This window comes from Antrostomus carolinensis, unplaced genomic scaffold (assembly GCF_000700745.2).
Source record: "Antrostomus carolinensis isolate BGI_N321 unplaced genomic scaffold, ASM70074v2 scaffold22410, whole genome shotgun sequence".
Taxonomy (NCBI): domain Eukaryota; kingdom Metazoa; phylum Chordata; class Aves; order Caprimulgiformes; family Caprimulgidae; genus Antrostomus; species Antrostomus carolinensis.
This window is the reverse complement of record NW_010286770.1, coordinates 22138-39982: the sequence shown is the minus strand read 5'-3', so window position 1 is coordinate 39982 and position 17845 is coordinate 22138. Positions and strand designations below refer to the sequence as shown.

Genomic DNA, 17845 nt, shown 5'->3' with positions numbered 1-17845 from the left:
AGGAAGGGAGAGAAATAGTCTTGAGGAAGAGCTTGTGTAACACCTAGCCTGGGCTGTCCCAGCAGCTGCTTTCCATATACCGCCTGCTTGGGGGAAGCCAGGCACAGAATAGTTTCTTTTCCACTTGGCACTGCTGAAATTCCCGATTTCCTGAGCACGGACTGAGCCTGCAGCACAAACCCTATGGATCCAGCTGAGCGCCGCTGGTGTTCCAGTCTCCGCAAGCCCTTGCGTGGCTGGGCTCTGGGTAGTGCCTGGCTGGGGTAACCCCTGCATGGGCTTAACCGGGCTCTTGCACAGGTCCTCAGAGGAGGTGTCAGTCCCTTGCGAGCCACATACAGCTTTCTTGGCGTTTCTAGGCGAAATCACCCCGCCTCAGTGCTCATCCCAGCCTTTCTGCAGCTGCTTCTGGCTGTAACCCGCCCCTATAGTGTCCTTATTGGATTCCTGGCCAAGGGGGTGTTGCTGCAGTGATAGCAGCGGGGCGAGCACGCTTTGATATGCTGGAGCTGCAGAGTGTTGTATAAGAAGGAGCTGCAGGGAACGGAGGAGAATTAAACAGGATCACGTTTCTCCTCTGTGAGCTGAAGAGGTTAGTGACTATTGCTTAATCCTTGCTAACTATAATTAGGATTTGGAAGCAAATCTTGTGACCCCCAAGATTGCTTGCCACTAGCGTTTCCCCCTCTGTTGTGAAGGAGTTGAGGAGTCCTGCAAAGTCACATTGTCCTACCTGCTCCAAAGATGCCCACCACACTAGAGGGGACAAGCTTTTTGGGGGGGGGGAACAGAGAGAAAAAGATCAAAGCCCTTTGGAAAAATGTCCAAGGTGCAGTGAAGTAGAGTACTAGCTCATAAATGATGTGGAAGTAGCCAAGTAGCATCATTGGGTGGTGAGAGCACTGCATGGTGAGGGTGTGAGAGGTCATTTAAAACCTTTCCTACAAAGTGTCTTCTGGGTTTGTTTTCAGAAGTACTGAGCTTCCTCCAAATCCTGTTAAAATCCATGTTTACTGCAGGTGTTTGACACCCCCCTCTGAAACGACAGACCATTAACCTTATTGTACCTCAGTTTACCCATTGTGTAAAGTGGAGATGAGAATATTTTCCTTTTGTAAAGGAACGTGGTAGCGCCATATTCCAGACAGCCTTTGCTGGGAGAAAGGTGATTCCGATGTTCTCAGATACGGTACAGAATCCATGTGTAAAAACACACTGACATTTTATTAATAATTGCTTTCTGCTCTAGTCACAGCTACCACTAATCTCTAACTAACCAAAAAACCCCCATGCATCAAGGCTCAGCCTACAGAGAAAAGACAGGTTCAGCCTTTATATAGCTCTCCTGGCATCGTGCTGAACAACTGTGTTGGAGCATGTTCAAAAAAAACCCCGAAGCTAGTGTTAATTAGGGCAGTTTATTGAACTGATTTTGTGTGAAATAATTTTTATCCAACTCCTTGCATTGGTTTGCCAAATTAATTTTCCTGGAGTGAGGAGAGTTGTTCAGCTGTTGGTTCTCTGAGTACAGATGTGAATACAGAATGACACTGTGCCAAGGATCAGTAACGTGGTGTTCGAGCGTCTTTCTGTCATTTGTGTCAATAAATGGGAAAATAAAAAGACAAAACTGTTTCAATAATATAAATCCAACTTGAAGTTTAATCTTCACAAAATAGAGAGCAATAGGTAAATATTTAAAATTATATTTTAGCACATACAAGAAAGCCTTAGTTAAAGTCTTGCTAAAAACTGTTGTCACAAGCAATGCATGCAACTTAGTCAATAATTGGTAGTAAAATTTTAATGATTGATAGGATTCTTACTATTGTATGAGGGAACTTCCCTTATACTGGATGATTCTAGCCTCATCCTCCTGAATTTACATGCACATAGTCAACAAACTTTTTTTTCTAATACCAACCTCACAGTTTCTTTAGTGAATTGAGTTACTGTTTGTGAGCAACCGGAGTTGAAGTCAATGAAGTATAGTTTGTGTTAGCCGTAAAGGAATGACAATGCTTATTTTGTATAGCTAAAAGAGAGAATAAGTCTTTGTAGTTTTCAACTTCTTCTAAGTGTCCTCATGATTTTTCAAATTGTTGTACTGACTGAATGTTTCAACACCCACTCCTCACTCCCCCCAAAAAACCTAACCCCAAAAGACCATCATGTTCAGCTCCTGAGAGATTTCATTTTAAATGTCCAAGGGTCAAACTTATTTTTTCCCAAATGAAGAATGTCTGCTGTATCCTCAGACTTCAGAAACTCAGCTCAGCAAATGAGAAAAGGGCCACTTTGATTGCTGCACTAAAAATGAACTGTCCTTGTCAAAACAGGTGATGATAAATTAACTGACCAGTTTTTGAATTTCCATCTTGAACTTCCCATCTTACACTTTGGTGTCAGGGCACCAGTAAGATGCAGGAGTGGATGCATGTTGGCATTTTTGCTTTTTAATGATGATTCTGAAGCCACCTCAGTTTCAGATAGATATGTAGAGAGGATAGTGCACTGTATGTGGTGCGGATTTGTTGTCAGGAGCCTCAGTGGATGTGTTCCATTACCACGGTTGTGGTCCATTGAAGCTCTGTCTGTGCCACCATCCTTGGCTAGGTATGCAGCACTCAGGCAACAGGAGATAAAAACAAACCAGAGCTGGAAAGAAGTGGAGAAACTAACAGAAAGAGCTGGGATGGATGTGATAAAACAGTGCTTGCAGTGGGAGAATAACTCCTCAGGAAAGGAGTTCCTGTTACAGCCACCTCAGTGTGTGCAGGAGCAGGGATAACTTGTTCACCTCTAGTTTTTAGGAAACTGTAGATCTTTCTGAAGCTTGTGGGTAGTGCTCAAGGTAGTAAAAGAACTTAGGTCATGCTTGTACTGCACTTTATTTAAAGTGAGGCATCTAAAGGGTTACTTCACTGTGTGGGGAGAGAATGGGGCTTAGGGAAGAAAAACAGTCTGAAAGCTGAGGCACTTAGCAGCTTAATCCTGTAGTTAAAAAACAGAACAAAAGAAAAACCAATAAATAAATTAAAAAAAATTAAAACAAACAACCCCCCCCCCCAAATGTGTACATGCCCTGTCCCTCTCCTCCAGAGCTAGCCTTGAACTGCGGAAAGTGTTCTCATGCATGTAAGGCCCAACTGTTGGCTTTACACCTTGAAACTTTATAAAATAAGGGCAACTGTAATAAAATTACAAATATACATTTGACCTTTATCTTCTCTACTAAGCAGAAAGAGGTTTGGCTTTGTGTTTAACTGAACTTAAGCATTCCCTAGACTAATATTTGCAATCTAGATGGAGCTCTACTGTGCTAATTAGAAAGCATTGCAGAAAACACACCTGAGTGGGAAAGATAATGAAATGCATTTGCTGAGCCTGTTATTCCAGATGAGTGCAATCCATGATTTAAACGATACGAGTTCAACAGTTAGCATGAAGAAGTTTCTCTTCCCCCCTCACCCTCCACCCCACCTTCTTTCTTCTCAATATAGTATTATAAAGCAGTTAGAAAGACCCTGTTTGGGGCAACTAGTGTTTCTGTTAAAGTAATTATCCAAATTGTTAATAAATGCAAATAATGCAAATAAAGCAAGCTGTTCTAATGGCTCGAGTGATGTCACTGTGTGTATTAGCTTTCCCTCATAGTGAAACATGTAAGCAGAAAGGAATCTTTGTTGTCTTGTAGTTACCTTTGTTCTGTGAAAGAGAAAAGAACAACCAGAAAGAATATGGAATTATTAAATAATCCCACAATCTCTAAATAAGAGAAAGAAGCGGTACATGATGCGAGGGGAAGAGTTGAGACAACAGTCATTCATTCCAGTTGAAGTGCTGTGGATGGTTTTTAGCTGTGCTAGAAGCTATGAAGCTTTGTGAACCTTTCCGTTGCTAGGGAGAACAGCTCTTAATCAGTATTTACTGTCTCTTGCAGGCTCTGACAGAGATTAGCAACAGAAGACTGGTTAGTCTGTTATTTGCTGGTGAATTTGGAGGCTGTGGTGGCTTGCTCGTACTTGTCTTCAGAGTAATTTGCTAATTTTTCTCAGGCATAGCACAATTATGTGCAGCTGAGAGCAGGATCAGTGTGTTTGTATAGATCTCTCTGTGCTTAATCTTGGTGACAGATACAAATATATGAAGGACTGAGATTTATTTTTTTTGGTCCCCATTAAATCAGATTGATAAAATTTGGATGGAGAATGCAAATTAACTTGTCTTCTGTCTTCTTCTAAAGCTGTGAATCTCTAGTGGCAAAAATCTGTGAGGAACCTTCAGGAAAGGATAAAGATGGATTCTGTGCTGGTGATAATTTACTGTGAAGTGATGAGGCCGTCAACTGGAGTGGTACACTTGTGGTGTTGGAGGCGACCATGGGCTTTGCCTGCTTTTGTGTTTGGTGTCCAGTGTAAGACAGAGTAGGCCTGGTTTTTTATATAAGTATAGAGTACTTGAATTTGCAGTTTGAGTAACGTGAAGTGTGGTATCTGTTAGAAACAGCCCTGAGATATCTTAGGTTCATTATCTATAGAACTCAGGATAACCAGTACTAGTGGCTGCTGGAAATATTTGCTCTAGGAAACATGTTTTTCATTTGGACTTTGTAATCTTCTCAAATGGCAACAGCTGAGCAAAACCTCTATTTTTTTTAATCTATTTTGCATTTCCTTACTTGCATAGTGAAGTAGAAAAGCTGTCCTTGCATTTATCCCAGTATTTAGAAAGGTAAGACGTACTGTTTGTTCTTGTATGCCAGGCATCTGTGATGAGGCCTTCAGACTGAGGGCTGTTGAATAAATCTTTTCAAAATAAGCAGGTCATTTGCCTGACTCTGCTTGCTGCTTAAAAATAAGAATATTCTGACAGGTGTTTCCAACCCAGCCCTTCCTGGATAGGTCCTGGTGACAACCAGCCTGATCTAGTAGTATTTGCAATACAGACACAATGAAAACACAGCAAAAGAACCGTAAAAATATCCATGTTACATGATAACATAAATGGGGGTTAAAGTGGCTTGATGGCAGCTGGCCCTTTGTTTTAGGGGAGAGAAGAACTTAAATCCTTTATCCTCTTGCTCTCTGAGCAGGGAAGGTGGTAATGGAATTCCCTGGCTGCTCTGAGCCTCGTTTTTCTGCTAAGACACCAGAAAGGATGTTGGTTTCTCAAGAGGAGTGGAAATGGAGAACAGAGTCTTTATTACCTGCTGCCTCTGAAGAAGGTCTAACTTTGCACCAGGGAAATACATGATGCACTTTTTTTAACTTCCCCAAAATGCAAGGCCAGCAGGTTTCTTATGTTCATGTACTCAGGTTGAAAGAGCACCTTTCAGAAAAACTGCTGGTCCACTGCAGTTTCCCACCAGCCCCATCTGGTACCTTCCCAGCATCAAATGTCCTGTAATGTCAGAAACACAATGTTCCTGTTTTTAAAACATGGGAGGGGAAGTCCTCTTACCCTAGATGCTGCTATGTTATCAGCTCCTAATGAAGCATGAAGGTGCTGATAACTATGGAGAGAGATTAAGTTTCTTTTGATTAAATTACTACTAAATGAGGTTTCAACTCTTCATCTTTTGCCTTTGGGATCTCATACTGCTGTGCTGGTGGAGATGGCCTTTTTCATCAAGAGACTCATCAGAAGCAGGGAGAGCTGATGCTGTTGCTGGGTCACTCTCCATCAGATTTGAAAAGTCATGGCAAGCAGGCAAAGTCCCCAGAGACTGGAAAAAGGGGAAACATCACATCAATGGCAGGGGGTTTGGACTAGATGATCTTTACAGATCCCCTCCAACCCAAACCATCCTGTCATTCTAACACAAAGAAGTTCAAAGGACATTCTTTTACAGTGTGCTCGTTATTATTAATTTCTAGCTCCTCCATCACTTTATTTTTGCTTATATGCCTATCCTATCTGGAATAAACTTTCCTATTCCAGACTGCAGAACTAAAATCTGTGTGGTCAGGAGGAAAAAAAAAAAAACACATCCAGCCTGGAAGCAAATGTAGTCAAATGGCTTGGGACCTGTAAGTCTGGCTCACAAGCTATTGTTGGCCACGCTGTTATGCTCTTTTTCTGACTCAATTTAATGGAGTTCAATTAAACCAAACCAAAGCCAATGGAACCAGGTGGGCTCACAGGGCAGATCATTGCAGACAGTTATCAGGTACGTGTTCTGAGCTGCTGAGGCTCTGTTGCTGCCTTGATCTACACAGGTCTGACCATGGGAGGGAGGAACAGAGATTTATTGTCTGACAGCTAAGGCAGGCATCTATAAACCAGTGACAGTTTATAAATACCCATGTGTAGTGTTTGTGTTTACAATACCAATGTAAGCTGCCTTGTGTTTTCCATTTCTAATGATAAAAAAGGAGATTATCTGTCTGAAACCCAGTTTGTGAAAAGGCCACAATCCTACCTGAGATGTGAATGGCTTAAATAATAGAAATTATTCTTATACAGTGAGTTTCTCTCCCAGAACCTTAAAATGCTTTTGTTGAGTTACGCTAGCAGAAGGTAAGGAGGAAAGAGGGGATTTAGATTGAGATTTAAAAAACCTACAAGGCTGAATAAAGTAATGAGCAGGACTGCTGTTGCATTTTAATATCTCTTCAGTGTTACCATTGGTAACACGGGATGGCGGTGGTTCAGTACAGCCACCCCGTTCTTTTCAGAACTCACTGTCCCCTTTGGTCACTTAAAGGGGTGAGTGCAGGGAGGAGGGGTCAGAGATCTTCTCTGACAAAAGTGACTGTTAAATCACTTCAAAATATTACAGAAAAAATCCAGTGGACTGAGTATTATCTGCTCCTGAACCTTTGCAGTAGGTGTTTTAGTTATCACAAAGGTAGGTGGTTGTGCCAATCCTGCCTTTGACAGGATATTACCCATTTGTTCAGCCACAACTGAAAATAAAACAGTGGTCCACATTAAGTAGATTTATTTGGCAGAGGAAATTAAGAAGGTGGCATTTAGTTGTTTTGTCCTGATTACATGGCCGTGCTGGTTCTGAATAAATTGTACATTTAAAATACACCTCTAAGCAGGCATTCAGCTTCACTAGAACCTTCAAGCTTCATATCTCTGAAGGCAAATTATGAGGAGTAGAGGCTCTTTTAAAGCTTATTCACCAACTACAGTTATTTTACAGAGATTTTGGTAGGGGTCATGAGTTTTCTAGCCACTGCCAGCAGCTTCACCGATTCTAAAGCAACAAGATTTAACAAAGTATGGAGAACTGACAGTGCCTCTAATACACTGGCACAATCCATCCTGTGTCCTTCTCCAGCTAATGTTACTGCATGGACCCAACCATCGTTAGATTAGAATTTTTAATGATATTTGTATTCATTACACACCCATGTGCATGACAGGAATACCTGATCTGGGACTTGCAATATGTATTCATTTTTCTTTAGAAAGTTTTTAATATTTAACATAAAAATTAATGTATTTAATATTATTAAATTAAATTTAATATTAGTAGTTATTGGAGTGGCTCGAGTCAAGTTGGATCTTCTGCTTTGCTTGCAGCTGGACCCAACTCAATGGCTGTTTTTTAGGTCCTTTTGGAGACTTTTTGGAACACTGATCTGGCAATGGTGGGTCTGTAAAGAGGCAGACAGTGGTAAATAGGAACCATTTTGTAGGTCATTCTGTTGCTCGTTTGTCGAGCCTGAGCGAGAGCCTGAGTGTGTCAGGCTCTAGGTTGGTGCGCTTGAAAGTTCAGGTTTAGGTGTGCTCACAGCTGTCTGACTCTGCAGGTAAAGCAGAACCAGTGGGTAATTTATCTGTTGTCTTGGTGTATGAAACTACACCTCTGCTTGTAGAAATCGCAGAGTTTGATGGGGGTAGGCCTAGGAATTGGAAGGGGAGATGTGGAGTTTGCTTTTGCAGTATGTCCAGTTACACAGAAGTCATTGTTCTTCCCAAAACTTTGCACGAGACCTAACGTGCAGTTGGAGTACTGTGGGAAATATGCTTTTACAGCATTCCTGTAACTTTTAGGTTATTTTTTTCTAACTAAACTCTCCTATCAGCATGACTTCAGAAGGATACCAAACGCCCCCTCTAGTGGTGGATATTTTGGTAAAGGTGTTTTTAATTTCTCAGGACAATTTTAACAGATGAGTAGCACGTTGGGACTACTTGACTGGTAAATCACATGGAATTGCAGGCTAACTCTTTGTGAGACAGCAGGCTGGCGGCTGGCCTGTAGGGTTCTTGATGTTGTGATGCCCAATAACGTGAAAAGTACTGAGCTCTGAAGGAAGGAGGGGTTTGAGTAACCTCGATTGTTGATCTTTGTTCAAGAGCTATTTTTTTTCCTACTATCAAGCAATTGCTGCCATTGTTAAATTTCCAAAATTTAATAGGAATGGAAAGCATCCATTGCATTTTTCAGGCCCGTCTTGAGGAGTGCTAGACTGATAAAATGACAGAGGTGTTAGCCATTGCGGGCATCATCTTTGAAATTACAACATGATGCAAACCTTTATCTACTTCCCAACTTATCTTTGTCTAGTTATTAAAAAAAAAAATAAAATTCCATCACACTCAATTTATTTTTGAAGGGTGAAAACATTCTTGCTGGGATAGGGGAAGAGAAAGTCAGCTAAAAAAAAAAAATACACTTGTCTGACTAGCTGCAATTTACGTGTATATTGTTTGCTCTGAAGAGAGTATGGGGCAGGCCCCAGTGTTCCGATTTGCCGTGGTGCTAACGATGGAGGCAGAGGGTTTCATCAGCCATGGTAAGCAGTATCTTTATGGTGACTGCAGCATCTAACAGGAATGGGGTTTTTTTGTTTGGGGAATTCTCAAAATAGGTCAGCCTGTCATGAAGTGACCTTTAGTGGGCCGGAAGATAGGTATCAGTTATTGGGTTGAGTCCCTGAAGATATTAAAAGACCATACTTGTGGCTGGACATGTGTTTTGTTCTTGTGCCTACTAATATTACAGTAAACAGCAAAAGCTCTTGTTTCTTAATGTACTTGTGGGAGTATTCTCAGTGATATCAATGGGATTACTTGCAGTTAAAGCTACACATTAATATAATTCCTTGTAGGGTTTGGGTTTCAGATTAATTTAACAGTAGAAGGGAAAGAAAAAAATACTTTGGTGTCATACATTATATGGCATTGTTTTTATAGCTATTTAAATACAAACCTCAGTTATAGCCATCTTTTCTAGATACCTAATCTGTGTGGGATTTCCTGCAGCAAAGAGGAGAGGTTGTAATAATGCCTACTTCTTCCATTGCACTTAACATCAGTAGGTCTGAGTGTGCTTTACAGAAGAGAAGGATTTCTCCTGCTCTGGAATTGGGAGGACTGACAGGGAAAGGGGATGTATTCCCTCCTGCCCAGCCCAGCTCTGCATTCATGACACCCTCTGAAGAGCAAAATGTTTATGGAAAGGACTGCAGTAACTGGCAGGCAAACTCAGGGGCAGATGTAGCAATTGAGAAAATATTTCAGAAGGTTTTTCTGTAATTTGCCATCATAACTTTCATTTGTATTACAGCAGAGGCTTGGAAGCCACTCCTGGCGTTGGAGTTTACCTGCAAAGCACTCATGAATCTATTGAGTGAAGTGGAGAAGCCTCTTCTCTCGGTAAGTGACCCAGCAAAAACAAATTGAGCATCACAGGGAGGGAAGGGAATGCGCTGACATTATTTGGCATGTCTCAACTCTCTGGCCTGTCAGCTACACCTCTGGTCATTAGCGCCAAGTAAGTTTCCCCAAAAATGCAGGTATGGATGAGTATTCCTCCTATTTTTTTTTTAATGGAACATGAAAAAAACTTTTAGTTTTAAAAAGTGTTAAAGAGTCAGCACAAAACAGCAGTGTCTTTGTACAAACTGGGTGTTTAAGCAGAGTCTCAGTAGTTAGTGTTTAGCTGCTTAGCCGTGCAGAGACTTTACTCTGGTGGCTTTAATGTTGTGCAGGGAAGCCAGGGGACACAGTTCGTGGTCCACAGGGACCTGGCAGAGTTCAGCTCTGTGATAGCTCTGGTGTTTATGTGTGTGTTTAGTCAAGAACATGGTGTAGGATGTGTTTCATGCCATTTTTTTTCTTTGAGTTAGTACAATTTTTAGCTTTACTCAGGGTTATTTTCTCCAGCCTGTGTTCAGACACAGACCGGTACTGTAGCAATAATATTGTTTGACCCATGGAAAATTAGGATCTGAGAATTGCTGATAGCTCCATACCCTCAAAGTAATTGACAGTCACTTGTTAAAACACTTCTCCTCTTCTACCACCATGCACAAATTCACTTTCAAAAATGGTTATGGCACATTAAAGGCTGAAAGAAGTTTCTGGGACTGTTTGTGGCTCCCTTTGCTTTAGTTATATACTAATTAGCCACGTACAAGCGGCCTTTTGGTTAAAGAATAGCTGTGATGAGGCTGCAGTTACATGGGATTGTTTATTTACCCACCAGAAGTTTCACAAGACTCTCTTAATTCACTCCAGAGTAGTCCCTGGAAAGCTAACATTAGAAGTAAGGGGGTTTTGTTTTTGTTTAAGGGGATATTTTTATAAAATAAAAAGTGAAGCCCCTCATGTCTTCCTCTCTATTTCTTTTTTTTCAGCTCAGTTTTTCCTGGATAGTTTCAGTGTTAGCAGTGTAGGTACATCCAAATGGAATTTGGCTGTCAGCTGTTACATATAGAAATCAGTTGTCTCATGAAAAGCACTTATAAAAAGTGAGGTCCACCATTTAAACTGGCCACACAAATCATCATTTCTTCCTCCAAAATTGAAACAATACAGGTTATCCCAGGGCAGAGCTTCAAATAAAATGAACCAGACCAAGGACTTAGCTTCTCTGCACACCTCTGGGACTCCATCTCAGAAATCTTACTTGCCTTGGTTTTTCCTCTTCAGACTAGCAACCAAATCTGAACCACAAAGGGTGAGTACACACAGAGAAGGGCAACAGGCCAAAATGATCTCTCCTACCCATACATGTACCTCACAGCACTTCTGATTCAGCCCTCCACAGGGTGGAATACGTCACGTATTAAAAAGAGATCTTCACATTCTTCCAGTACCTCTCACAGTTTTATATTAGTTTTGTGAAATGTTTTTGCTGCAAGTATGGAGTTGCAGGCTGTGGAGAGCAACCTCACTGTGACAGGAGTCAGGACTGCTGCGGGCTCTGGAGTTAGTAGAGTTAAGTTGCAGATGTATGTTCTAATAAAAGTTTTCCTTTCTGCTTAGGTATTAATGCTGGAGACACTGTATCTGTTACAAGTGCAGTCATTTATTATTAACCATCCACTGTATGTAGGAAAGGTGGCTGTTTGGCCTCTGTGGCACAGCATCTGGCCGTATCTCAATATAACCCTATCAACTTCAGCTTTGGCAGACGGCTGGAAAACCCCAATTTAATCAGAAAGCCTGCACATAAATGTGTAGTGATGCAGGCGTATTGTTAAAATGGCATTTAAAAGCCAGGAAGAAAAGCCTGCTCTGGCTGTTGCCAAGGTACAGCGGTGCCAGTCAGGGTGAGAGACTGTTTTCTGCTGGCAAACCCCTGTGAGAACTGATGCCTCAAAGGTTTAACTCATCTACCAGAGTCTGGCCAGGAAACCGTGGCCTGGGATGTGATAGCTGGAGAGATGGGTGTGGGAGATGGAGAGATTCTGGGGAGGGTTGATACTTAAGACTGTAACAAACATCTCTCAAGGAAAATGTATGTGGTCGCTCTGCAACTTCTAGATGCTGCTGTTTTCCTTTTGAAATGTGGAGACTGTAAATGGTTTTGGCAGATTTTTGAGAAAATTTCTTTGTCACTATCATTTGATGTTCGATTAATGTTTTTAAAGAGAAGTAACACAGGGACAGAGTGTTGGGAGTTGCCTTCTTGACTGTCTCTGCCTTGCAGAAGGGCTTTACTTTTATCTCTAGGTTGCAGCAAAGGCAGATCAAAAACACAAACTCCCGCTCCAGCATGTTAGCATTCAATTATTTTCTTTGCCTTCATTTCTGTTTTTCCTTTTTCTTCAAGTTCTGCCTTTAGTTTAGATTAGTGAAGCCTGGCTTGGGTCTGCTTCCCGAAGGTACTTCAGCACATACAGAGGTTAAAGCATATAAGTGGTTTCCTGCAGAACAAAGGATATTTATGCCTTTAAATAGGCTGATAACGAGCAGTGGGGCAGTTCTTCCCTTCTGAAAAACAACACTAACAAAAGCCACGCTGTTCAGCTTCTGCTTTCTCTGCTCCAGGCAGATGCATCTTCCTGTGAGCAGACAATATTAGAGTAAAATGTGGTCCTTAACATGTGCCAGCACCCTTAGTACCACATCTGCCAGGGCTTTGGGTATTTGAATTTAGAGATGCAGGGATGGAAGTGACCTCAAGGTTTCAACTTGTTGATTTTACAGTGGCTGCTGCTGTCTGGTGTTCCCCTAAAAACTTCTGTTAAAGAAGATGCTGCAACCCCCCCATCTCAGGGCTTTGCTGCTGTAACAGAGAAAATATTCTCTGTGATGTCTAATCCACGAGTCTGCTGCACAGGGAGATCTGGAGAACTTCATCAGTCCAGTCTGGCTTAAGTTAGGGGAAAAGATTGGGTTGAATCTGACTGCCCGAGGGGTGAGGCTGTCACAGCTCTGTGCTCCCAGGTCCACACAGTTGCGAGGCTGACAACATGTTCCCAGTCAGCATGTATACAGAGAGTACACGTATACAACATGTATGTACACATGTACGTGGCCAGCCACGCAGAGCAAAGCCCCCCCCACGTACACAGACAGCACCAGCAGCCATTTCCTGCTCCCCTCTCTGGCTGAGCAGGATAGAGAGAATATATCTATATAATATATATATATATATGTACATATATACAATGCAGATCCCTCCAGCAGCTGGGCTCAGACACTCTTGAGTAGCTGCCCCTGAATCCCAGTCTCCCCAGTTGCTGACCCCTGGCCCTATGAGCCCCCACTTTACTCTTAGGAGCAGTGGGAGATCGCTGCCAGGTCAGTGGGGATGGTATTGTGTATTTGTAAGTGGCAGGAAGGAAATGACAACAAATGTCATCGCTCAGGCTTAGTAGAGTCATAAATTTAATGTCAGCAAAGCTCTGACAGGTATAGAAAGGGGTGGTGAAGAGAGTGAAAATTGCTGAAGAATGACTGTGGGAATAAAATGGTTCAAATGTTGAATATGTAAAAGTGAACTAACCTTGACAGCAGCACTTTCAGATTAAGTACTCATCTGTGAGGTTTCTGCTGCTCTTAAGATACGTGTGGCAGTAAAATGGTAGTCACTTGAAGTAGCACACTTCAAAGACCAGGCTGGGAGTGCTTCAGGAAAGCCTCCCGTATCAGGGTTGTGCTATTGCGGGTGACATTGATTGCAAAATATTTAGATCTCTGATGTGAGTCACTTACTCATACCTGTGGGAACGAGACTTTGCAAACTGCAGGGAGAATGCATGAGGCGTTCAGAAATTCTCTGTCGAGCATGAGAGAAGGTACCTGTTTCCATCTAGATATGCCATGAAAAATGTTCTTGAAGGGGAGGTGCATGAGGCGTTCAGAAATTCTCTGTCGAGCGTGAGAGAAGGTACCTGTTCCCATCCTGTAATGTCTAGATATGCCATGAAAAATTTTCTTGAAGGGGAGATAATTCTCAGGTTCTGCCTTTTATCTTGCCCCTGCACTGGCTTTGCATGGCCTTAGCAGTGTTGCACAAAACAGAGGTGAGCCTTGCTTCCCTAAAGCTCACCTCTGTCAGATGTTGGGGCTGAAGTCCTGCTGTGATTGCACCAGGGAGGAACACATTTGCTATGTGGCAGATCCCTTTGGGTGTACTCCATTGCCCGTTTTGCTGCTGAATATTTCTGTTTTACTGCTAAATTTTGCAAGAATACTTGGGATGATGGGATGGTGATGTATCTGTGTACGATAAATGATCCTCCCCAGCTAGGTGCCTTTGTTGGGTCCGCCTCTGTGTCACACAGGGCTTATCCTCTCTCGGTAAGAGGAGCCACTTGTGCTGGCTGTCACTGGGAAAGAGCTCCTGCATCAGTCTGGTGCTGTCATGACCCCCTGTCCCAGTTCAGAGGGGACCCTTTGTGGGGCTGGCAGAGCTCCCTGCGCCCAGGCCAGGGCAGTGGGAGTCACTCTTCAATCACAAGCTGTCAGCATGAAGGACATCCTTTTCTAACCTTCTCACCAGGCTCTTGGCTTTCATATAGCCAGTTAGGAAAGGGTAAAGGAAAAAGCTTTTGGGTGCTGGCTGATGTACTGTTACATCACTTACTATACAATTTTTCAGTACAACAGGAGACAAAGTTCAGCAGCCTTGAAAATGCCTCTGGAATCTTTTTGTCAAAGCTTTAACTGAGATCACTTATCTTAAGAAAAGGCATGGAAGGCAGGCACAGCAGTTTATGGTTTGAACTTTGTCTTTTTATCATTTTTCTCCTTGAAAGATAACTGTAGCTGTGATCCTCGTGTAAAGGTTTGAAATAAGGAGTAAATTTTCATCTGTTCATCTGGACTCTCAGATGAGTATTCTATACTCTGCCTTTATCTGGTTCATGACAATTCCAAAAACCATCTAATTTACTTTTCTCCCTGAGCTGCTTCGGGATTTGTTGTGTGAGCAAAATGAGGGTAATAAAAAGCAGCAGCAGGGATGCAGACGGAGTGATTTTTTTCTCAGCTACACGCATAAGCAAAGGTTCTGTAACGAGCACTTAGTAGCTGTCTCTCTCCGTGCGGATACCGTATGAGCTTGCAAACCCTTGACCTTAACCAAGTGGCTGGTAGCTATGACAACAGGTTGCATAGTAACAGTTTTTGTTCCTAGATTGAAATCATCCTGCTTCTCTGAAATCTGACTTTTGGGAAGGTCAGAAGGTGTTCATCGGATGAAACTAGGGAAGGTTTTCAAAGGAAAGGCAAAAATGTTGACGTTTTGCAACCCAAGCATCTGCTGAGAGGTGTTCTATATTCATGGTGGTGCGAGAAGGTAGTCAGCTCCACCACATTCACCACTTTATGGAAGTGGCGGTCAGCAGCTCACCAGAAAAAACAACAACAAAAAAAGCCAAACCAAAACCCAACAGTTTTTGGAAATAAGGTGATTGTAAGAGCTTCAGGGGAATTTGTCTGCTGTGCAACTCCCAGTCCCAATCCTGCTAAAGGCAGTAGGCAAATATTAACAGCTTAACACTCCAGTAACCTTGAAAACTTCTAAATTTCTAAAGAAACCCCCTGATCAGCCGCTCTGCAGCTGGACTGCTCCTAAACCCCTGCTGACCTGGTCCTGATTCACACCAGAGCCCTTTATGAATCTAAATTTTAAAGAATTACAGCCATACCCTTCAGAAGAGCAGGTTTTTAGGCTTTTTGATGGCTCTACTTGTCAAGGTTGGGCAACCTCCAGGGGCTTCTTCCAGCCAAGATTGTTCTGCAAGTCTCAGTCTCTTTGGCCACAGAGAAGAGCGAATGTAACTGAGAGCTCAGCCTGTGGGTGGAACTGAAAATGGTCTGTGTGGTTATATTACCTTCCTTTTCCCCTCTCTCTCTCAGCCCTATACCTCTCTCTTCCCTGGTGAGCAGCGTCATCACGTTATACCCCAAATATTTAGTAATGATGTGTCACTCTAATCCCCCTAGAGAACTCTTCCAATATCACTCATTTCTTCTTTTATATTAAACACAGACCGCTGCGTGTTTTACACTTGTACCTTTTTGACGTGTATAACGTAAGCAGAGTTCAGCACTGACAGGCATATATAGGTAGGCAGGAGTTCACAGAAGAACAAAATCCAGACATGACGTGATTGAAGAAGGGCTTTATTTTATTTTATTACTATTTTTTTCTTTGTGCAAGTTGATGTAATTTCTTAGTAGCTCTCAACCTCTGGCGCTGTCAGAACAGTCGCTCACGGCTGTGCTGCTGCGCTGTAATCCTGTCAGACAAGAGGCACAAGGAGGAGTGAAGTGGGGTTATTTATCCATTGAAGTCTTGGAAGGATTTGAAGGGTTGCAGACATGTAGTGGAAGTGATTGAAAGAGTTCACTCGGGTGAAGGCATTGGCAGCAGCAGGAAGAACATCGAAGCAGAAGAAACTGTTTGAAGAGACACTGTCACAAGGATGGAAGTAACAAAAAATGCAGAGGGGCTGACTTGGCTTGGGTTCTGGCCATTTTTCCTGTGAATCTTCTAAAGTGCTGCTAGTTCTCAGGGTTGGGGGACAGTGCAGGTTTGAAAAGTTATACCAGTTGCCCAGTGCTTCCGCAAATCAATGTCAAATCATAAAGCCAACAGGAGAATTTATTACCGGTGGCCCAGCAGCCCGGCCAGCAAACGCAATACCTGGCTCGTCCTCCATACGATGCAACAACTGTGGCAAGGATTTGCTTTTGGGAGATGTAAATCTTGAGAACATACCTGCTTGTCATTAAATAGATGACAGAGCTTTTTTTGTGCATGGAAATATCAAGCCAGCATCTTGACCAAATTATCAGATGGTTGATTGCATCTTGACATTGTAGGATGGTGCCAGTGGTTACATGGGGAAAGAAAAGATGCTCTTTGCTTCCTGTCCCAGAGTATTCCAGCTATGCTGCCGTGCACCGGGAATGTCCCTGTGGCAGCCCGACGCTCAGGAAGTCAGCAGGGTTTATATAAAGCTCTGCTGGGTTTGCAGAACCTTTTGGCTCCTTTCCAGCATGGTAAGCAGCGATATAAATAGAAGAATGTCTCACTTTTGAAGTCTACCTTCTATTCACAGAAAGGAGGGACTCTGGAGCTGTGATATAATAGCTGTTAAATACAAGTCTCAAGCCCAGTCTTATGATGGGCTGAACTGCTTGACCACGTTTCAATGAGATGGGAGTGAGCTCAGCCCATAGCATCTTTGTTAGCTGGTTGCTGACATCTGAATAAGGTTTGGCTGTATGAAAGTAGATTTCAGGATTCATCCATCCCACTCCCCTCCCAGCTGCTCTTCTCTCTGTTAAAATTAAAAAATGTTCCTCTTCTTTTTTTTTTTTTCTTTCTTTCTCTCTCTCTCCTTTGCTCAGATTAACAAAATGTTTGGGACCGTGGTGGTTGGAGTTGGAATTGCTGGCTTAGCACGGATCCGAGACTTGATGAATCCGATGCCTTCCAGCCCTTCTGAGCACCTCAAATTCTTTGGATTTGTGTCCAGGTTAGAAATGTCATCTTGGCACATTTAATATGTATATTGTAATTGTTCTTTCTTCTAGTGCACAGGCCTTTCCGTGTGGAGGACTACTATTGGGGCGGGGCAGGGGGTGAATATCCACAGTTTTATATTTCTCTTATAATTAAGGGAAAGTTTATGTGGATGTGCCTGTCGTTCTGAGTGGCAGCTAGGAAATCGGCGCAGAAAGCTTTGCAATAGGGAACAAATAGGTCACCTTAGAGAGGTTCCTTGCAGAAATTACTACAGTAAAAGCTGAGAGATGTTATTGCTGCAGGATCGGTGTGATAAAAAGAAATGCAATTTTGCCTGACTGGAATTTCCTGTAGTTTTAGGGTGGTACAGACAATAATTACACTAATGAGCTAATGTCTGCATGACATTTGTAGAAATGTTTCAAAAAATAATAAAAAGTTTTACAGAGTTTTAGAAAAGATTTTTTTACAAAAACATGTTATAAAGCTCCTAATACTGCAACTTCATAAGAAAATGATATTGATCTTTTTTTAAACCAGGTACTGAACTTTAAAGAAAACTCTATAATTTTGTATGTACAGTAAGGTCGCCTCTTAGAGAGCAAGAGTTCTCCTCACTAGCTTGGAGCTTTGGAAATTTAGCCTATAGCTCCCTCAGAGCAT

General features: G+C 42.3%; 1 protein-coding gene across 1 annotated transcript in view; it reads left to right on the top strand.

Moving 5' to 3' along the window:
* Nucleotides 1-496: 496 nt before the first annotated feature.
* The window catches only part of BLVRA (biliverdin reductase A), a 27428-nt gene continuing 10079 nt past the window's right edge, over nt 497-17845 (top strand). The window contains exons 1-2 of the mRNA XM_010177311.1: nt 497-592; nt 17065-17192. Coding sequence (XP_010175613.1) covers nt 17074-17192 — 119 coding nt within the window. The 5' untranslated portion in view covers nt 497-592; nt 17065-17073. The remainder of the gene's footprint in view (nt 593-17064; nt 17193-17845) is intronic.